The 23,639-nt window shown below is 37.3% G+C and overlaps 1 protein-coding gene across 1 annotated transcript; it reads right to left on the bottom strand.

The window, feature by feature from the left end:
• Positions 1 to 8,154: 8,154 nt before the first annotated feature.
• On the bottom strand, positions 8,155 to 10,281 carry LOC112702959 (hypothetical protein At1g04090). Its single transcript, XM_025754216.3, has 2 exons — positions 10,133 to 10,281; positions 8,155 to 9,952 (listed from the first exon to the last, which is right to left on the bottom strand). Exons 1-2 carry the CDS (start codon positions 10,221 to 10,223, stop codon positions 8,382 to 8,384), a joined length of 1,662 nt encoding a protein of 553 aa, XP_025610001.1. The 5' UTR covers positions 10,224 to 10,281; the 3' UTR covers positions 8,155 to 8,381.
• Between the last annotated feature and the right edge of the window lie 13,358 nt (positions 10,282 to 23,639).

Below are 23,639 nucleotides of genomic sequence, written 5' to 3'. Positions count from 1 at the left end.
TGAGGAACACCATGAATGCATGAATTTTCGAAAAATGCAAAATTCTTTTTTAAAACATGCAATTGACACCAAACTTAAAAATTGACTCAAGACTCAAACAAGAAACACAAAATATTTTTTATTTTTATGATTTTATTATTTTTTGTATTTTTATTAATTTTTTTCGAAAATATTCTTTAGGAAAACGAAAAAGAAAAAAAAGAATTTTTGAAAGATTTTTGAAAATTTTTTTGAAAAGAAAATAAAAAGAAAATTACCTAATCTGAGCAACAAGATGAACCGTCAGTTGTCCATACTCGAACAATCCCCGGCAACGGCGCCAAAAATTTGGTGGACGAAATTGTGATTCGTACTCTTTGTACTTGTATGAAATTTAATTCGAGATAATAGCTCTTTACTATGTGTGGTCACAACTCCGTTCAACTAACCAGCAAGTGTACTGGGTCGTCCAAGTAATAAACCTTACGTGAGTAAGGGTCGATTCCACAGAGATTGTTGGTATGAAGCAAGCTATGGTCATCTTGTAAATCTCAGTCAGGCGGATAGTAATTGATTAGGGATTTTCGAAAATTAATAAATAATAAACATAAAATAAAGATAAAGTTACTCATGTAATCCATTGATGTGGATTTCAGATAGGCGTATGGAGATGCTGTGCTCCTCCTGAATCTCTGCTTTCCTACTGTTTTTATCCAATTTTATCACTCCCTTCTATGGCAAGCTGTATGTAGGGCATCACCGTTGTCAATGGCTACATCCCATCCTCTCAGTGAAAAAGGTCCAAATGTTCTGTCAAAGCATGGCTAATCATCTGTCAGTTCTCAATCAGGTTGGAGTAGAATCCCTTGATTCTTTTGCGTCTGTCACTAACGCCCAGCCTTCAGGAGTTTGAAGCTCGTCACAGTCATTCAATTCCGGAATCCTACTCGGAATACCACAGACAAGGTTAGACCTTCCAGATTCCCATGAATGCCGCCATCAATTCTAGCTTATACCACGAAGATTCTGATAAGGAATCCAAGAGATATGCGCCCGGTCTAGGGTAGAACGGAAGTGGTTGTCAATCACGCGCGTTCATAGGTGAGAATGATGATGAGTGTCACGGATCATCACATTCATCAAGTTGAAGTGCAACGAATATCTTAGAATAGGAATAATTCGAATTGGATAGAAAATAATAGTAATTGCATTAAAGCTTGAGGTACGGCAGAGCTTCACACCCTTAATCTATGGTGTGTAGAAACTCCACCGTTGAAATACATAAGTGAAAGGTTCAGGCATGGCCGAATGGCCAGCCCCCAAAACGTGATCAATAGTCTCCTAAGATGAAGAATAAAATAAAACTGAGACCAAAGATGTCTAATACAATAGTAAATTATCCTATTTATACTAGACTAGCTACTAGGGTTTACATGAGTAAGTAATTGATGCATAAATCCACTTCCGGGGCCCACTTGGTGTGTGTTTGGGCTGAGCTTGATATATCCACGAGCTGAGGCTTCTTTTGGAGTTGAACGCCAAGTTGTAACGTGTTTTGGGCGTTCAACTCCGGGTCGTGACGTGTTTCTGGCGTTTTACTCCAGACAGCAACATGGAACTGGCGTTGAGCGCCAGTTTACGTCATCAATTCTCGAATAAAGTATGGATTATTATATATTGCTGGAAAGCTCGGGATGTCTACTTTCCAATGCCGTTGAGAGCGCGCCATATGGAGTTCTGTAGCTCTAGAAAATTCATTTAGAGTGTAGGGAGGTCAGATTCCAACAGCATCAGCAGTCCTTTGTCAGCCTCCTATCAGAGTTTTGCTCAAGTCCCTCAATTTCAGCCAGAAATTACCTGAAATCACAGAAAAACACACAAACTCATAGTAAAGTCCAGAAATGTGAATGTAACATAAAAACTAATGAAAACATCCCTAAAAGTAGCTTGAACTTACTAAAAACTACCTAAAAATAATGCCAAAAAGCGTATAAATTATCCGCTCATCAGTGACACTTAGAACTTTTGTTACTTGTATACTGGGTTGAATTAACGTGGATTGTTGAAGGGAGGATGATAAACCCCAATTTTGTGGTTTATCTTGTGTTTAATTTGGGAGATTTTATCAACTTATCTCACATTTATTCAATGAAATAGCATGGTTTTGTAATTCTTCATAAATTTGTGCTTAAGTGTGAAAACATGCTTTTTTTAGGTCTTAAAATAGCTAAATTTAATTCACTTTAATTCCATTCGATATCTTGATGTGTTTGTTGAGTGATTTCAGGTTAATAAGGTAAGTATTGGATGGAAGAAGTGAAGAAGAAAGCATGCAAAGTGGAGAATTCATGAAGAAATGAGCATTTGGAGAATTGAGGGCCACACGCACGTGTCACACATGCGTACGCGTGAGGAGGATTTTGGCCAATGACGCGCAAGCATCACCCACGTGCACGTGTGACGCTGATCACGTGACCTCATTAAAGTGAATTCGCTGGGGGAGATTTCGGAGCTTTCCAGGCCTAAATCCAACTCATTTCTAAGGGTATTTCATGCAGAATTCAAGCTTGGGCAAAGGGGAGCACTTAGTTGTAGGTTAGCATCATATATGTTAGTTTTCTAGAGAGAGAAGCTCCCTCTTCTCTCTAGAATTAGGGTTCTTAGGTCAATTGCATTCTAGATCTAGGTTTAATTTCTTGTGTTCATCTTGTTTTCTTTACAATTTCTTGTTCTTACATCTTTGTTCTTCTTAGTTTTCTTGTTCATTTCCCCTTTTAGCCTCTTTTATGTTTATGAACACTCTTGTTGGATTTGGACTTCCTTTTTATGCAATTGATGTTTTATGTTACTTTATTGTTCAATTGAGTTGTTGTTATTGTTTCCTTGCAATTGGGTAGTTGTAGATTTATTATTCTTGCAATTTACTATGTTTCCCTTTAGGCCATCCAGGTGTTTGACAAATGCTTGGTTAGATGTTAGAGTATCTTTTTGAGTATTTTTGGCTTGGAAAGAGGAATTAGGCAATCTTAAGTCATGAATACCCAACTTATGTTGGTGATCTAGAGTTGTTAGTTAATATTATTTCCATTGACTCTAATCTCTTGCTAATTCAATTAGTGAGTTGATTAGGACTTTTGGATTGAGTTTAACTAGTCTTATTTGACTTTCTCTCATGGAAGATAACTTTACACCTTCTTCCAACATTGGAGATGACAAAATAAGATAAATTCTTGTTAATCATTATGATTAATGACTAGGATAGAAAGCCTATATTCTCAATCCTTGCCATGAATGTCTCTCTTTATTAATTGCTTTCTTTAATTGTTTTCCTTACTTTTCTTGTCAATTATTTTCTTGCTCCTTTTATCAATCAAACTCCCTTGTTCCTTCATAGCCAATAATTGATCACTTCATTGTAATTTCTTGTGAGACAACCCGAGATTTAAATACTTCGGTTAATTTTCATTGGGGTTTGTACTTATGACAACCAAACAATTAAAATTTGATTTGAGTATTGTTAGTTGGTTGGGAATTATACTATCAACAAAAATTATTTTGTGTGAAATTCCTAACCAACGAAAATTCTTGCATTACAGGGTTTATTTGTTTAAGTGCTGGCGAGCTTAGATAGGATGTCAGCTCGGTTATTGTCCTCCCGAAGTATATGTTCAATGTCACATTTTTGAAATTTTGAAAGTAATGTTTGAACAATTGCAAGGTATTTTGATAATAAAGGATCCTTCACCTGGTATAGCTCGTTTACCTGCTGAACGATGAGCAGGGAGTCACAATATACCTTAAGTTTGGCAATGTTGAGATCGACAGCGAGTTTGAGCCTGGAAATAAGAGCTTCATACTCGCTCTGGTTGTTACATGCCTTGAATGAAAAGTTTAGCAATTGTTCGATCACGTTACCATTTCTGTCGTCTAGTATGATTCCAGATCCGCACCCTTGTGGGTTAGAGGAGCCATCAAAATATAAAGACCATTGGGTTGAATCTTCGGTTGCATCTGGATTGTGAATTCGGCAATGAAATCAGCCAAGAATTGAGACTTGATCGATGATCGTCCTTGGTATCTGATATCAAATTCTGAAAGTTCTACCGACCATTTTACTAGTCAGCCAGCTAGTTATGGTTTTTGAAGGACTTGTCATAGGGGTTGATCTATTCGGACATAGATGACATGACTTTGGAAGTATGGTCAAAGTCTTCGTGACGAGAAAACCAAAGCAAAAGATAGCTTCTCAATGCTCGAATAACAAAGTTCTGCGTTCTGTAGTGTTGTGCTGGTGAAATAGATCGGCAAGTGCTGCATTTGCCTTTCTGCAATAAGAGTGGAGCTTACAGCCCAGTTAGTCACAGATAAATATAAAAATAGTTGCTCCCCTTGAAGGGGTGTTTGTAAAATTGGTGGTTTTGAAAGAGTTTCTTTGATGGTTGTGAATACTTGTTCACATTCATCGGTCCATTGGAAATCCTTTTTCTTTTTTAAAGTTTGGAAAAAACAAGAAGATTTAGAAGCTAGGCAAGGTAAGAATCGAGTGAGTGTGGCAAGTCTTCCTGTTAGCTGTTGGACTTCTTTGATAGTTTATGGGCTCTTCATATCCAAAACAGCTCGGCTCTTTTTTGGATTCGCTTCAATACCTCGGTTGCTGAGCATAAAACGCACTTCTCGGGGTTTAACCTCATGTTGTATTTTCGGATCTGTCCAAAGATTTCTATGAGGTCATTAAGGTGGTTGTTACTGGTCTTCGTTTTGTTGACCATATCGTCAATGTAGACTCCAATGTTCCTGCTGATCTGTTGGGCGAATACTTTGTCCATTAGTTGTTGATATGTTGCACCTGTATTCTTAAGGCCAAATGGGATGACTTTATAACAGTAGTTTCCATATTCAGTAATAAAAGCGGTCTTACTTTGATCGGATGGATGCATTGGATCTGGTTGTAGCCAGAGTATGCATCCATAAGCTAAGTTTTTCATAACAGAAGCATTATCAACTAAAGAATCAATTGATGGTAAGGGATAAGAGTCTTTTGGGAATGCTTTGTTGAGTTCAGTGAAATCAACACACATGCGCCATTTACCGTTGTGCTTTTTTACCATGACGACATTTGCCAACCATGTCGTGAACCTGATTTCCTGAATGAAGCTGGCTTTGATGAGCTTTTTATTTTCCTTCAGCGAGGCTCGTTTTCGGTCATGGCCGAGGTTTTGCTTTCTCTGAGCTATAGGTCGGACAGACAGATCCAATGCCAGTTTGTGGGATATGATGGATGGGCCAATGCCTGGCATATTAGCTGGGGTCCAAGCAAATAAGTTGGCATTTTGTTGTAGGAAGGCTTGGAATAAGGCCTTTTCTTCTGAGCTTAGTGTGGATCTGGCGTAAGTGAACTTTTCCGAGCTATCTGCAAAATAGATTTTATGCAAGTCTTCAGTCGGGGTTGGTCGTTCAAGGATTCCTGCCCTGGGATCAAGGTCGGCCAGGACTGATAGCTCGTCTTGGTTGCTGATGTTGTGCACGTGAGCTTGTAGCATTCTCTGGCCTCTCGGGCATCACTGTGAATAGTTGCAATTGTATTGTCCTGCAAAAGGAACTTAACACAGAGATGAATTGTAGAAACAATAGCACCAAACCTATTTAAGAAAGATCGGCCAAGTATGAAATTGTAAGGACTAAAATAGTCAATGACTAAGTAGTGAATATCTGAAGTTTTTGATAAGGGAACCTAACCGAGTGTGGTTTGGAACCACACAGAGCCCATAACCGGGATCCTCTCAACTGAGAAACCGACCAGGACTCTGATGGACAGTTGGAGGATGTTGTTGCTTAGCTTCATCTTCTAAAATGTCGAGTAAAAAAGAACATCGGCACTACTCCCAAGGTCCAGTAAAACCTTTTTGACTAGGAGATCCCCGAGCTGGAGAGAAATCACAACGGGGTCATCTAGATTTGTTACGTTGGTGTTAAAGTCGGATGTCTAGAACATTATCGGAGGAAAATGTGGAGGTGTCTGATGTTGATTTTGACCGGCTTCTATGGAAAGCATAGCTCGATAAGACCGCTTTCTTGCCGAACTTGTGACGCCTCCACTTGCAAAGCCTCCAGAAATACAGTTAATGATACGTCTTGGTTGGTCGGGAGGATTGGTGTTCGATCGATCTTTATCTCGACCGTGCTGTGTTGCCAAGCTTTCGTCACCAGGGTGAGGTGCGTGCCACTGTATATGGCCGCCGATGTACTTATCGAGATGACCTCGACGATCTAACCGCTTCAAAAGGTATTTAGCGATGACACACTCGTCAGTGGTGTGTCCGTGCTTTTGATGAAAAATACATTATTTTGATCTGTCTGCACACTTTGAGTCTGGATAGTTGCCGGCTTTTCGTGGTGGCTTAATCAACTTTGAATTCAAGATTTCCTTGATGATGTCGTCACGCTTGGTGTTGAACTGAGTATAAGATTCATATTGGGGAGTTGGGTTGAAGTTTTTCTTGCTATCTCGTGCTTTATCGTCTTCTCTGTATTGTGGTCTCTCTATTTTCTGAGTTTGTCGAAGTTATTCAATGTCAATCTGACCTTTCGCCTTTTCACGAAACTCAGCCATAGTTTTAGGTTTGGCCACAGCAATAGTTTCCTAGAATTTCCCTGGTCCGAGTCCGCTTTTGATGGTGTGTAATTCCCACCTCAGGGTGGAGATCTGGTATACTCATAGCTGTTTTTGTGAAGCGCGTCATGTAATCTCTTAGGCTTTTGTACTGACCTTGTTTGATTGTGTTCAGGTAATCAGAATCATGTAGATAGATTGCTGATCCTGCAAAATGCTCCTCGAACGGCTTTGATAGGTCTCAAAAACGAGAAATAGAACATGCAGGCAAAGAACAAAACCAATCAAGTGCAGGACCATCTAAGTAAGATGGAAAACAACGACATAAAACTTTATCGGATGCACCATTTACTATCATTATGGAGATGAACTTTTTTATGTATTTCTTTGGATCACCTAATCCATCATATGGGGTTAAGGTAGTTGGGAGAGTGAACCTCCTGGGCAACACGAAGTTCATCACCTCGACCGTGAATGGCCCAAGAGAGTTTTCTAGGTTGTCATCCTCGTCTTCTGGCCAAGCTTCCTCATCGTGCTCAAGCTGTTCTTCTTCGTGCCGAGCGGTTTCGGAGACATGCATCGGCCCTGACTGATGCTCGGCTTCTTCTGTTCGTTCTTGTCTGTCATTGTTATTCTAATTTTCCATTCTTTGGTTCTGTTCTGCCATGCGCTGGTTGGCTTGTTGTAACTCGGTCACCATCCGAAGAAGTTCAGATGGCGTAGGTGGAAGTTGCTCAGCCATGGCTCTAGGTGAGAACGTCGAGGCCGATGATATAAAGAAAGAATTCTATTCTCGACCCACGGTGGGTGCCAATTGTTCCTGTATGGATACCTGGAGGGGAGCTCGACTATTGGGAATCGGTGTCGAGTTGTTATCTTCGATGCTGATCTATGAGCCTTAGGACAGTCCGAGCTTTTCGCCTAGGGAGATATCCAATCGTGCAAATTGTGGAAAAAAGGGGGGAGTGTACCTGCAAAGGCACTCCAAAACTTAAGCTAATATTGAGAATTTAATGTGTCTTTAGGATAAAAGATTATACCTTTTACAGATGAGAGTACAAAGGTCGGTTACATTTCTGTTTTATTGTTTGAATTGAAGAGCAATAATAAAGGTGTATTGGATGAAGATATCTGATCGGACATTTTGGATGTAGGATGTAGTCCGTTAAGCTTGTGTAATGCCGAACTACAACATAAATTTGCTGAGTTATGACTCATAATGCCGAGTTATTACGTCGAATTTGTATCGGTTGGATCAAGGTCATATATATTAACATACATATATGTTAACTCTAATGATATATATTATTATCGTACTATATTTATTACTAATATATTTATGTATTTTACATAATTTATTTATTTACAATGTATTTAAAATAAATATAACATAAATATATTTTACCAACATGAATATAAAAAAAAAAAACTTTAACGATAATAATATATATTAAAAGAAAAACAATACTAATAATATAACATGTATATATTGATATAAATAATTTTAAAAAAATAATAACTTGCATATCCATAATAGTTTAGATGTCAAACAATATGTTCTCCTGTTAGAAAGAATTAAATTTTGTATCATTTTAACTTAAATCACGCTTTTCTTCATTAATAACCACACTTCTAATAATCACACTTTATTTTAACAATATGCCACTTTCATGCATGCTTATGGGTATCTTCTACTGCCTTTTTCATGAACAGAACTTGTAGTGTCCGCATATACGTGTTGCGACCCCTGCTTCTCGCTACCCACGACATGAAACTGACATGTTCTCGCCACCTACGAGATGTACTCATCACCACCCCAATTGTTCTTAACCTTAGGCCCTGTTGGGCCTTCTTCTCCCAACAGCTCACTCGGCAAAATATCTTGAAGCTCTTTCAAAAGAGGGAACACTTTCTCCAATTTCTCCAACTCCTCTTTCACGTCATAGTTAATCTTAGGACCCCATTCCCTAAAGTAGTTCAACCATGGAGGTTCCACAACAATCTCTTTCTCCAAATACTCACCAGCAGCAACTATCTCATACCCTACTCCAAAATCCACAACCATGTTGCTCTTAGCAGTGTCATTTCTTATTCCAATGTCACCAGTACCTTGAAGAACAAGGCCAGCTTTTGGGTACAAAGCATGACCATTCAATGAAGAATAAGCCACTGGTTTGTTCCCATTTTGGAATTCAGCCATTGATGCATCCACCCATTGGCCTTTACTATGTTGTGAGAAGTAAATATTCCACAACCAGCCATTGAAGTTGCTTATTCTTAGTGTAACATGTTCCCAGTCCCCCACGTGTTCGCCGATTTTCCCCAATGGAACTTTGCCTATGAGTCCTAGTTTTGCAGTTCCAGGACCATTGAATGGGTAGAAAACCCACATTGCAAGGTCAGTGAATGTTCCACCAAACATTGGTTTCACATGAATGTAGGCTTGGCATGTTTTGAAATTACCCTTTTTGACCCTGTCATGATTGGTTTTGTCACTAGGAAGGTCTAACCAATAGGTCCCATCATTAGAACCAAGTTGTGGGAGGTTTGAGCCATTTGGTTCTATCGCCACAGGCTTTGATTCTTCACCTTTGTGGTATAGTAAGCCCCCATTTGAGAAAAACCAATCGGTGGAACAAGGTTGGTACTTTTCATCAGGGTGCAAGTACATTATTGGAGCATAAGCTTGAACTAATGCATTAATTTGGGGTAGATTAGGCATTGAAAAAGAGAAGTTGTTAATGTTGGAAGTTTTCAAACAAGAAAGAGGAATAGTGCTTGTTGTGGCAGCACCAACGTGGGCTAAGAAGGTTCCTACAAGAACACCTTGAGCTTTGATTCCTCTATTGGTTGGCCTAATGGAATGGACATTGAAACCTTTGTCATCTTCACTCTTTTGTGGTCCCCAAATCCATGAATATGTCTCACATTGCTCAGTGAAATCTGACCTCACACACATGATTTTGTCCAATGATGGCTTCTGGGGTGTGTTGGTAACAACATGTCCCAAGGCCTTGTATCCTTCAGGTGGTGCTGGTAACCAAACATAGCCATCTTTGTCTTGCTTGATCTTGGTGGAATTGCTGGTGTATACCAATGTGTAATCAATTGGTTTCTTTAATAATAATGCTCCTGTTGAAGAATCATCTTTTGCAACAAGAACAAAACCAAAGAAAGGCTTGCTGTTTGGTTGGCTGTATGATCCTAACATGAAGAACCCTTCTGGTATTCCTGTTGGCTCAAAGAATGTAGCTCCCAAATTGTCTGGTCCACCTTCTTGTGTTGTCCAAACCTTGTTGAATGTTGAAATTTGTGATACTTTTAAACCACCAAGATCAATGATTCCACTTGCAAATCCATCACCTACATATTCAATAATTCATATATTTATCATTAGGGAAATATTTGCATGACATTTAATATGTGCGTCAAAACTTATTCCTTAATGTAAATGACTATATATATTTCTAAGGCATATACAAGTATACGATAATTTTTCTCATAATATCAAAGATTCAATAAAAAAGGGTAGAAAGTATGCACCTTTTGGCCAAACTGGTATATTAGCTGGAAGCTTAAATGTGGTGTTAATGGGAAGAATTGTGTTATTGTTAGAACCAGCTATGTTCCCCATATTGTTGGAGCTTAATTTCTCAGAAGAAATAATAGATAGAGTAATGAGTATGGTGAATGTGAATAATTGGTAGTTGTGCATATATATATATATATATAGAAAGAAGCAACAAATTATTTAAGAACTAAGAAGCATGCATATTCTTCTTATGAATAACGTGACGGTATTATAATCATTAAGAAAATATGTGAATGGAAGTGCAGTCGTGCAAGTTTACTTTTATGATATTATATACTAATTTCTAGGTTGGTTAGTTTACACTTCACACACACACATACACACGTAACGTATGTTACCTAAATTTCATGTAGGGTATCACCATCAAGGTAATTTCTTCAATTATATGTGAATGCATGGAACTATATCTTTAATTTCTTGTTGCATTTGTCAGTTAAAAGTTATGTTATTTATGGTAGAAATTATAATGTATTTACAACTCATTTATTGTTGGATATAATGTAAATGTAGTTTAAAATTTATACTTCATCGGATAATAAATAAAATATGAAATTGTCACATATGCAACTAATATATCTACTGATAACATTTTCTTAGCCTAAACAACTTAACGCTGTTGTTTATTGGCTTAGCAAAGAAAGCAGATAATATTCACATTCATTACACTTGTGTCACCTAGTCACCTACCAAATTGGAAGAATATTACTCTTAGCTTTAGCTTTAATTAGTATTTCATTATTCAGAGTTATAAAAATACAATAATATTTCATGATCACAACATACAACCTACAAAAATATTCGTTATTATATTAGGAAGTGAAAAGCAATAACATAATAATGGGATCGAATGATAGCAACTCATCACTATTCATCATTGGACTGTATTATTAGTTTTATATTTAATTATATTTTTTTATTTTGATATCTCACTAATATTTGTTTAATTGTGTATCTCAGGATAATAATAATTATCACCATTAACGTTGTTAATCAAGGCATAATTTTAATTTAAAATCCATATAAACACAATGTCCCCACATGGTAATATTATATTTTATTTTATAGTTTCGTTTTACTTCGAAAAAGTTAATAGGTAAATATTTTCAAAATCGTTTTAAAATGAAAATATGCTTTCGTGGGAATAATATAAGATTTTCCCCTTTCTAGAATATAATCTGAACATATTACATCTCTTTTAGATAAAGTAAATATTTGGCATAGTAATAAATTACAAACTAGCTAGTTACATTTATATGAAAAGAATTAATACTTTCACTAAAATGATTTTTAGCATATTGAATTTTTTATATTTTATTTGGAGCTTTTGTAAATACTCTCCTGTGTCTAGAAAAGGATATAATGATTATAGTGATTTTATTACTTTCGTTATTCAATGGTCAATATGGCTTAATAAACTCAAGTTGAACACAAGGTTGCAAACCTAATAATGTAAAGGTATTCACTTCAATGAAAATGTTAAAACATCTTTTTTATAATTTTTTAAAGATAAATTTTATCCAATATTTTCTAAAATAAAAAATAAATTACTTTTTGTGATATGTCTAATTATTATTGGATAAATAAAATGAACTAATTTATCATAATTAATATTAACTCTTAATTTAATTTAAATTATGATAGTTAAAAATTTAATTTTAAATTATAGATATAGTATTAAATATGAATCATAAACTTCCTATAATTTTATTTTGCAATATCATGCACATAAAAATAATTATTAAAAACACCTTTTATTGATAATGACCAAAGATAAAAAAACTTATAAACTAATTGTTACTGATGTCAGTTAAATGTTGTATCTCATTTTGAAATTTTTATCACTATTTTTCGTCTTTATTTTGCTGTTGAATACTGGATAAATACTGAGTAAATAAATTGACTAAGTTTAGGGAACTAGGAGAACGAAAAATATAAAATACTATAACATATTTTGCCTTGGTTACAAATAACCAAATTCAACGTACTTGTGATTTAATATTGTATTATTATCTTCCGCTTAGGATGAGCACGAGTCGCGAGTATCTAATTATCCGTTCGAATCCGAACCAAACTAATTAAATTAGTTTTAAAATTAATGAGTAATTAGATTCAATCTAAACTAAATTGGATAACTTTTTTTAATAATTGGTTCGGGTAACAGTTTTAAAGGTGCGAAATCCAAACCAATGCGTAGACCCGACCATATATTAATTAAATAAAAAAATAAAAATTAAAAAAATATATATGTCTTTTAATATGTTTAAATTTTAATGTCTTTACACTACAAGAGACACGGTAAATAGTGGCACTTTATTAGAGGCGGTTATGAAAACAGTTGCTATTTTTTTAATTTTGCAACGATTTTGTGGTCAATTTGAGAAAAGCCGCTAGATGTTCTAATTTGCTGTGGTTTTGGGGAGAATAGCCGCTATTTACTTTTTTTTTTCTTTTAGGGATTCGACCTCCTCCTCTTTCTCAAATATCTACCTCATTTTTTGACTTTTTTCTATCCAATTTACAACACACGGTTCTTTCCTCTCTAGCTTCCTTCACCGCCTTTGCTCCTTTCCCAAGTTCTCTCGTGTAGTCGCTCAAAAGCTAGCCCCTCTGTTTCTTCTACTTTGTCAAATCTGCTAACCATCTCCTCTGCGAAGTGTTGTGCGTGATTCGAATCTACTGCAGCTACACGAGCGTTCTACCACCGTCGCCTCTAACCTCCGTCGCCTCCACCGCTGCCCATCCAATTTACAACACACGGTTCTTTCCTCTCTAGCTTCCTTCACCGCCTTTGCTCCTTTCCCAAGTTCTCTTGTGTAGTCGCTCAAAAGCTAGCCCCTCTGTTTCTTCTACTTTGTCAAATCTGCTAACCATCTCCTCTGCAAAGTGTTGTGCGTGATTCGAATCTACTGCAGCTACACGAGCGTTCTACCACCGTCGCCTCTAACCTCCGTCGCCTCCACCGCTGCCCATCGCATATTTTTCTCCTTCACCCCCTTTTTTGGCTAGGTTTCAAGTTTTTACAAGAGGTGAAAGGCTCCTCACCCAATCCAAACCGTACTTCTGACCTAGATCTGCTCGTTGTTCATGCCTTCCTCTTTTGCTCTGCTCCTTTGCTTCTGGTTTGTTCTTTTTTATTTTAATTGTTCTGAATTTTTTGTTCACTCTGAATCTCTGAATCTAGTTGTAAGACCCAGAACTTTTAAAAAGTCTTATTATCATAAAGTCTCAAATTATATAGTTATTTATAGCCTTAATTTCAGAAATTATTTTATTAAAGAAAATTAAGGCAAGTTGTGATTTATTAAATTTGAGATAAGTTATGATTATTATCCAATTTTATAATTATTGGATTATTTTCTATATTTGAATTATAGAGTTGGTAGTTGTGAAATAATAAAGATTTCATATGATTTGGATTAAATAAGTAATATTTTAAATATTAGTACTGCTATTTTGGAATATGAAGAAATTAAGTATATTACTTCTAATTATTTGGTTGGGACATTTTATTGAAAATAATTTGTAAAAAAATTGATGAGCAAATAGTATTTTTATATATTATTATTGTTGGATTAGAAATTATTTCTAATTACTATATTATCCCTATTTTTAAGTAAAATTACTAAAATGCCCCTAACCCTAGTTTTCAGAAAAAGAAAACCCTAGCCCCCAAACCCATGCAGCCGCAGCTGCTGCTCCTCTTCCTTACCCTCTTCATCACTCACCCACAAGCAAACCAAACACAAACACAAGTGAAACCCATAGCAGCGCTAAAATCAAAGAAGGAAAGGGAGAAGTGGGCTGACGGGAAGGGGGAAAAAGGGGAAGGAGGCCGCTGCCCAATCTACGCCACCGTTGCCCTCGCCGCGCCGTGCCGCCAGTGCCACGTCGCCGTGCTCCCACCACAATCCGACGCATCTTGCCTACGCCATCACTCGCGCCCATCGCCGTCGCAGGAGGAGCTAGCGTTGCTGTCGAACGGTCCTGAGCCACCGGAGCCGTCGCCTTGCCGTCATGCCTTGCCCCTGTTGCCGTGCGAACAGAGGAGAGCGAGGGACCTAGATAGAAGGGGCGAAGAACGAAGCCATCACTGGGGCCCTGGCCGCCGCTGCCAGAGGCGTGGAGGAAGGGAGAGCAGTCGCGCATCCAGCTGCGTCGCCACCGCACCTTGCCTCACCGCCGTTGACCTCTCCGCAGTCCACTGCCGTCGGATGAGTGAGAAGCGATGCAGGCTGGGTTTTTGTCACTATACTACTCCATTTCTACCTCTACCGTGCCCTGTTGAAGTTGTCAGAGCCTCTGCCATCATCGGGGTGGCTGTTCAGTTGATGCCGCTGCTTGGGTCGCTGCGGTACGAGCCGCCTTTGACGGAGCTACTCTGTTTAGTGGTTTCGGCGAGTTTCGACACTGAGGTAAGGGTTTTACATGATATTTTCATTCTTTTAAATTCCGGGAAGATTGTTGAGACTGCGTGGTTGTACAGCTGCTATTATTAGAAATTCGGGCCGCTGCCATCGCTCAAAATTTAACAGAGCCGCTGCCGGGTTGACATGGAGCTACGACCGTTTCGTTTTGTTAATTCAGTGAGTATTCTGATTTTCGAAAGCCCTGCGTTAGTGTTCTATTCCGTGTAATAAAGTGTTTATGATGTTGACGGTTCTAGGGGTTAGAATTCAAGTTTACTTGTGGCGTTGAGGCTGTTTCTTCTATTGAGGAAAGTCCCGGATGAGCTCGCCTCCGTAAATATTCACCAGTGAGGGTGATGGATATGGATCATGATTATGATCAAGTTTATGATGAGTATAACTCGAGTTGGGGATGAACGACGTTGGGACAGTCCAATGGTTAGCTACCAGGACTTGTCGGGTTGGCTCTATAACCGACAGATGATATCATCAGCCACTAGGAACAGGCATGCATCATATGCATCTTTGTGACCTTGTTTGGGTGTGCATATTGTACTTGGTTTGCTTATGTGATTACTTGTGATTAACTGCTAATTGCCCTACTTGCTGTAACTATTTGTTTGTGCTTGAACCTTCCTACTTGTGTTTGCAACTGAAACTCTGTTGGACTGTGGTGATTGGTTGTCGATTGGATTTGTTTGGGCCTAGGGCCGTGGTTGAAATGAGATGGGTCGATGGTCGGTTTTGGTTTTATGTGTTTTCGGTTTGGAAAGATATGAAAGGCTATTTTGGTTAAGTATAGATAAATCTTTTTGAAAGTCTTTTTGATGTTTTGAGAATTGAACGGTTCCTCTTTCAGAAAAGATTTCCGACTTTACTTTTATTGCAAACTGTTGTTTTTTGAAAAAAGGCATAAGACGGTTATTAATCACTGGTACGGTTTATCTTCATGTATCCTATTACAGTAATTTCCAAAAACCCTCTACTGAGAACCCTCTCGAGGATGATGTTCTCACCCCCCTACATTTTTCCCCTTTCAGGATATGGGCGCTGAAGTCACGAAGAGTTTATTTAATTGTTGTTGTGATGCTCTGTATTATTTTAGTTATGTTTTATTGTACCCTCGCCTTTATCTTGATATATTCTGTAAGAGGGATAGGAATTGTATTGGTTAATGCTTGTAATATTATATATATATATATATATATATATATATATATATGTATGGATGTATGTTATCTAATGCAAGTATTTTGGGAGCGGTAATGCGGTTTTAAAGTTTTAAACAGGCCCATATTTTAGTATTAAATAGTATAAGTGTCGTCGTAATGTCTAGCTATCAGAGTCGCGTAGCCGGAAGCGTGAGCTTTGGTAGTTAGGGTGTTACACTAGTCTTGCTCTTGGTTTTTGCACTAATTTGATTGCTTTGCTTCAAAAAAGAAGAAGATAAAGCTCAATAGAGAATCTATCTAGCATTTTTCATTCAATATCTAAACCAAGTTTCAATTTGCAGTGTTAGAATAATTTTTACAAGTATTTCCTACTAAAGTTTCAATTTGCTGATATGCCGTCCACCAGCGGGTCACGCATTCTCGAAGGATACCTGTCACTGTTCAACGCAACTGCCGTAAAGAGGGCAAAGGAGCTTGGCGCCATTGTTGTTGGAAATACCAATCAAGATGAATTCGGTATGGGTAGCACCACTGAAGGTTCTGCATTTCAGGTTCTTCAATTTTCTTTAATGTTTAATTTCAAGTATTTGCGATTCTGTTATTTCTATAACTAGCTTATAGTTAATTTCGTGCTGAGCATACTTAATTATATTGTATTGTATTGCATTGCATTTTGTTTTAATTGTGCAGATTGAAGTCTATGTCTGTTCTTTCTATTTTTCAATTTGGGTGAAATGAATTGTGTAACTTTTTCTCAACAATTTTATTTTAAGTTTCATTTTGAGATAGTGAGTGTAAACTTCACTGGAGATAGAAATTAAGCTCAATTTTATTGTTGAGGTTTCCGAATTGAGAGATCTTTAGATACTATGCACCTGCTACATGGTTTTAAAACCATGGTTGCATTGCTAGTACTCATGGATGTGGTGTAATTTGGCTAAGCTTTATGAGGTATGGATGAGGAAACCTTTGTAGGAACCTCATGACACTGCCATTGGTCATTGTCCACTTACATGACTATACCAACATTAATGTATAACACCATGATGCTTGGTTTTATTTCGGTTGGCTGCTGTTGCTGCACTGTGTGTGCAATACGAAGCTGATTTCAGACCAAACATGAGCATTGTAGTCAAAGCTTTGCAACCTTTATTGAATGGACGACCTGGCCCTGCTGGTGATACACCAAAATAAACTGTCTATATCTCTTTGTACCTCTATCTGTGAGTATGTGCACATTTGCTTGCAAAATATAAGAAAAAGACTGGTTCAGAAGCTGGTGGTAAATTTCTCGAACAACAAATATGGTTCCCATTGTTTACACTGCATTCATTTTGTTCATAATCCATGAGGGTTTTTTGAGGTATACCTGCTTCTTTTATTTATTTATTTATTTATTTTGTTGCTTGTTTACATACCTTTTTTAAGTGTCCCTTTTTGTGAATTATTGCCTTCTTACTTGAAACTCTTGGGGAATTGCAAAACAGAAATGAGAATGTGCAGAGTAAATAGGCATAGCATGTCATTGCCGTATTTATTCTTCGGAAAAGAGAGTGAGAATGGGCAAATTGTAACAGCCCAAACCATCCGTTAGCACGATATTGTCCGCTTTGGCACACAAGGCCTCACGGTTTTGCCTTTGACGATAGGGATAATAGCCGAAGCCCCCCCACACTCACTCGTCAAATGCGTCATGCTAGGAAGAGGTATCCACACCCTTATAAGGCATGCTTCGTTTTCCTACTCAACCGATGTGGGCCTTACAATCCACCTCCCTAAGGGAGCCTAGCGCCCTCGCTAGCACATCGATCCGGGTTCTGGCTCTGATACTATCTGTAACAGCCCAGACCACCCGCTAGCATGATATTGTCTGCTTTGGCACACAAGGCCTCACAGTTTCGCCTTTGACAATAGGGATGATAGCCGAAACTCCCCACACTCACTCGTCAAAACGCATCATGCTAGGAAGAGGTATCCACACCCTTATAAGGCATGCTTCGTTCCCCTCCCCAACCGATGTGGGCCTTACACAAATCCTATTCTTGTAAATTAATTCTTCAACTTTTTTTAAAGCATCTCTATGTGAATTTCTCTCTTCATCAAGATGAGAGCCAGCCAGCCTTTTGTGAGTTCCATTGTTGTGCTTGAATGATATTGTGAGCTTCTCCCTCTAGCAGAAAAAACTGGGTGGATATTTTTGAGATCCGTGATGCAAATAATTTTACATGAACCCGGGTATAGGCTTCTAGGTCCTCCGATCTCCATATTTAAGTGTGCTCTCATAAGAACTATCACCTCAGTTCGTCGTGTTGTGTTATTCCCTTGTTTTCCTGTGGACTTGATTGAGAGTTGAATTTATTTTCATCTAGCTAAGGAAACTTCAGCTTGAACTAGGAGGCAAAAATGGCATTCTAAAAGCTATGAAATTAGAATGGACTGTTAGTTTAGCTCATAGTCACTGTCCTAGTTGATGAATTGGCAAGTGAGCAAGCACAAAAGGCTTAAATATGTTTTTTACTATCAAATATTTCTATGCTAGGCAAAAGAGAAAACAGAAAAGTTGCATGAAAGTATTGAAAATGAGGTAAAGTAAAAAATATCCCGTTGGCTTCTTCTGCTGATTTATATGTTCTTCCAGCTCACTGTGACATTTTCCCTTTTCATAACTATTTTTAGGTTGCAGCAGCTTAGAGTAAGCAACCAAATCAATTATTTCAAGAAGAGAGCAAGGAGGATAATCTTTGCCATTCAAAAAGGAAGAGAGTTTCCAAATCTCAATGTAACTACTATGACCATAATTTATGCATGTATATGTACAAAAATTAGCCTAGATACCCATTTAAATAGGCCTTTCTCTCATGCAGCTGCTGCATCTGCTGTTGCTAAACAAGTAACATCCAAAGAAAAGATTGAGAATCGGAGGTATGAGTTTAACTTTGCCTTTTACAGGAGTATTGTCTGAGTTGGACTATCAATTGCTGCAAAACAAGTTATCTTATATGGTCCCTTGAATATGCAAATATAGGTATTCTTTGAGAAAGGAGTCTGTGAATTTTAATGCTGAGAAACTTGAACCAGTTGAAGACAATTTCTCTAAAGAAATCAAACATGATGACTTGCATCTACAAGAAACTATGGCAAATGAAAATGAACGAACATCACTTGGATCCAATGTTAACCAAGAACAAGCTAGAGAAGATACTTCATGTAATGCTGCTCAACTTAACTCGGCTATGTTCTCATTTGATTTAATCAATTCCTTATTTATATTATTTCATGCAGCTTTAGGACCAACTAACTCTGAACAAGTTAATGCCAAAAAGAATATCGAAAAGAAAAGGTATATACTACTTTATGAAGTTAGATCACCTTGCTTTTGACCAGAAATTTATCTTTAACTTATTATGATATTACTGAATCCAGAGGATCAGAGTTTCTGAGTATTCAGACGGTCTTTTTTGTAAACTTATACTTCAAGTAATTAGTATTAGTCTTGTCTAGCTCTACTGTGATGTATGGTAGTACTTGAAATATGTTCATTGCTTATATATAGTTTAAATGCAGCCATCATCAATTCATCATCATGGTATTATCTGTATAATTTAGATTTGCTAGTGCCTACTCTTTTTCTAATTAGTGTTACACTTCGTGTATTGTATTATCAAGAATCCTTTGATCTCTTTGGATAATTGTAATAAAAATCAGTTGAACCTGTCTCTAATTTCTTCTGCCAATTGTTTGATAGATGGATCCCCTTGATGGTTGCTCGTTCATGGAATAGAAACTGGCTTGAGGACATCTTAAAAGAACTTCCATCAGAGAACTTAAATGTTCTTCCTTTACCATATCTCTCTCTTCCACTAATGAGCATTGTCAAAATTGCTTGGTATATGTTCATATAACTATCCTAACTAAACTAAGGAGATTTAACCAATATAGACATGTTTATTTTACATGTACGTTTCTCAGAGCAAACATTAGTCTTGAGAATACTGCAAAAGTTTAACATTAAATTTTATCCACTTGATTGTGTTAAGCTACTTATCTATGCCTCAAACTTTGTATATTCTATGGCTTACCAATACTAACCTACCTTTCTTTGGTGTTTATGCATAATAAAGAATGTGGAATATTATAATAGAGAAAAATAGTCTAAATTATTGTAAGTAATCAGTTTTTTTATAAGCCCATGTATGAAATTGCGGCGGTTCAAAACCGTTGCATTTTTTTAAAAAGCACTACATAAATTTGCAGCAGTTTTAAAACCGCTGCAATTTTTTTTTAAAATTCACTGACCAAATAGCGGCGGTTTTGCAATCGCCACAAAATCAATTATCTAACTTGCAGCGGTTGTGCCAGCGGTTCGTTGGAACCGCCGCAAAATCAAATCCCACCCCCTAATAGACGACGCTTATGGAACCGCTGGAATTTAGTTTTGCGGCCAAATCCCTAAATAAACTGCCGCTATTCAACGTGTCTCTTGTAGTGTTAGTATTTAATATATTTGGATTTTGATGTGTTTAGTTTTTAATGTATTTGTTGTTTAACATGTTTGGATTATTTCTATTAATATTACATGTTTATTGTACTTACATAATTTTTAAAATAAAAATTTCATTTTTTTATTAATTTTTATTTCACTGGGTACCCAATTACTCAAACCGAATCAATCCATTTTTAATTAGTTTGATTTGGTTCAGATACACACAAAAAACTACAAATTCAAACCAAATTGAACCAATTATAATTCACTTAATTCGGTTGTAATTTCACCTTAAATCCAAACTAACTCAATCCGTGCTCATCCCTACTTCCACTGATAATCACAAGGAATAGCAAATTTTAGTCCTATATAATTACTCTTCATCATAATTATAAAATAGAATTTTCTAATAATTTTAATAAATTGAAAAACAGATATACTTTAATTTTTTTGGTGACAGTTATACTTCAATTTGGTTAATTAGTTAGGTTGTTATAATTTAAATTAAATTAAAATTAATATTAACCATAGTAAATTAACACTTATTATTTAATGATAATTAGACATATTATAAATAATAATTTATCTTTTATTAAAAAAAAATAAGTAAAATTTATTTTTTTAAAATTTAATTTATTTATTTTGTTATATTTTAAATAAAAGTAATATTTTTATAATATATTAAAATTAAATCCTACACAAACACTATTTAATAGTCAAAATACAATATATTTATACGAGAACAATTATAAAATCATTGGAGTAACCATCTTAATGTAAAAGCATCGTTGGAATATGCTTTCTAGGCGATATGAGAGTATTTAAATTCCATTACACGATATGATAATATAACGCGGTAGCATATTTAGCACGTTGGATAGTCAAATAAAACAAAAGAAAAAGGACAATTATTAGACATTATTTAGGACAACTGGAAAATTAAGTCAGCTCAAGTCGGCTATTTTAATAAACGAAAGTCCCTCAACAATTTTTGCTGAGAGCAATAATCAGAATATGATTTTATACATGCTTTTCTTATTTATTTTATAAAGCTTAAATCCATTAAATAAAAGTTACAAAAGTTCTAAATTAACATCATTTTCGTACATGAACATCCAGCTTTATGACATCATTTATAAAAGAATTAGAAACAGATAAATAATTTCTTATTATTTTTAAGAGAGATAAATAAATTTGAGTTTGAAGACAGGAACTGTGTTTTGTAATACATTATTATATGTGTTCTTTTCATTTTAATTAATTTTTACTTATTTTTAATTGTTTAGTGTTCTGCGTATTCATTTTTATACTATAGTATACTAATCACGCTCTTGGTTTCTGTTCTGGATCTGGTCCTCGGATCCCTTCTCATAACGGTCAACAAATTTGGATATTCAGGTTGGGTCATCTACATGGTCCAAAATGGATCAATAATTTCCAATACCCCAACCCAACATTTAAATTTAAATACCTCCCTTATCTTAATTAGTCAGATAAAATAAGATAAGATAACTACCATCAGTTATATAAATAGGGAGGGCTGAGACTCTTTGGGTACATTATTCATTCCACACACCTTATATCTCTTAGATCCATTCTGACTTGAGTGTCGGAATGTCTTTGCAGGTACCCAACCCTATTGCTTCAGTTAGACGATCCAACAACCGCGACGATTCTCACTACCCGTACCGGAGACATCTAGTACATTGGCGCCATCTGTAGGAACCGCCAAGTCGTAGCGGCATGACGGAGGACCTCGAGGAGCAATCCTCAAGCCACCATCACAACTCAAACTCGTGAAGCCCAACGCCCAAACTTCGGGATAGCATTTTCCCCACCAACGGGAGGATAACGAGCGACGTGCACCGCCAGCCAATCTTGTCCGACAATAGAAGGAGGACGATCGTCAGCCCGAGTACCTGATGGCCTAGGAGAAAAAGCAATCCAGATAATCCAAGAACTTTTCCTCAGAGTGCAAAACCTTGAAGGTTGAGTCACGTCCAAAGAGCGATATCACCCGGAACATGCAAGTCAAGCAACCTCCAAGACCCGATCGCATCATGAAACCAGGAACAACAGGTTACCTGAACAACGACACGGCAAACGACGTGGCCGTAGTATTTCCAAAGATCCCCAGGAACACCTAACGGCCTTTGAGGCCAAGATGAACCTAGAAGGAGCCGCCAATGCGGTCCGATGTAGGGCCTTTCCGGCAACGTTAGCCAGAATGGTTCAACGCCTTCCCGAATAGCTCCATAGCCAGTTTTGACAACGTCTCTAGAAAGTTTATGGCCTAGTTCACCACCAGGATCACCAAAGGAGAGCACCCGATCATTCTACTCGGAATCACCCAAAGACAAGACGAATCCACGAGGAAATACCTCGACAGGTTCAACGATGAGTGCTTAACAGTCGATGGACTCACGGACTTAGTTCGCTAGTCTTTGTCTTACCAATGGCCTCATGAATGAAGACTTTTGAAAGCACCTCACTACCAAGCCAGTTTGGACCATGCACGAAATCTAAAACATCATGAGAGAATACATAAACGATGAAGAGGTAAGATAAGTCGTGGCCGCCAATAAATGGTAGCACGGCAACTCATAGCAACCCACAATCGAAAGAACACCTCAGACCCACTGCCCCCAACCGAACACCTAGAGTAGGAAAGTTCACAAACTACACCTCCAACTTTCTCCCAGCATAGAAATCTATTACAATATAGCGGAACGAGACATCTTTCTGAAGGCGCGACAACTGAAGGAACGGACAGGCCACAACAAGAGCCTATACTGCAATTACTACCGAGTATACAGACATAAAACCCAAGATTGCTTCGACCTAAAAGACGCCATCGAACAAGCCATCCGAAATGGCAAACTCCCCGAGTTCGCAAAGATCATCCGAGAACCTAGTCGAGCAGAAAGAGAAAGATCACTAGAATGCAAAGGACACAACCCGAGGGTGATACGACAAACACCCCATGAAAGTCCAAAAACTGACCCTACGATAATAGTAACATCATCATCGGAAAGGATGCGCCAAAAAAGTCAAAATCAGCACTAAAACAGGATCTCAAAGTCTTGGCCGAAAGAAATCAAGCACTAACCTCTTCAGTTCCAGCGGCGATCACGTTCTCCTTCGATGAGTGCCAACACAACACCTCAACAAAAGACGCCCCATTCGTCATCTCGGTAAAGGTCGGAACCGGACTAGTGAAAAGAATACTGGTCGACACCGGAACTGATTCCAACATTCTCTTCAAAGGAGCCTTCGATAAGTTGGGTCTCCAAAACAAAATTCTACAAAGCCACTGCAATGGGGTGACCGGACTCAGAGGCAACTTCCTCAAACCGAACGGTTCCATAGTGTTACCACTAACCAATGGAAACCAGAG

Source organism: Arachis hypogaea, chromosome 7, assembly GCF_003086295.3.
Source record: "Arachis hypogaea cultivar Tifrunner chromosome 7, arahy.Tifrunner.gnm2.J5K5, whole genome shotgun sequence".
NCBI lineage: Eukaryota > Viridiplantae > Streptophyta > Magnoliopsida > Fabales > Fabaceae > Arachis > Arachis hypogaea.
The sequence above is the reverse complement of the archived record's forward strand: the minus strand, read 5'-3'. Positions and strand labels throughout refer to the sequence as shown.

Bases quoted from the DNA above. Each gene is read 5' to 3' on its own strand.
- LOC112702959 (XM_025754216.3), bottom strand. From the start codon at position 10,223: ATGGGGAACATAGCTGGTTCTAACAATAACACAATTCTTCCCATTAAC. The intron at 9,953-10,132 runs GTGCATACTTTC...TTGAATATGTAG, and splicing joins TATACCAGTTTGGCCAAAAG to GTGATGGATTTGCAAGTGGA.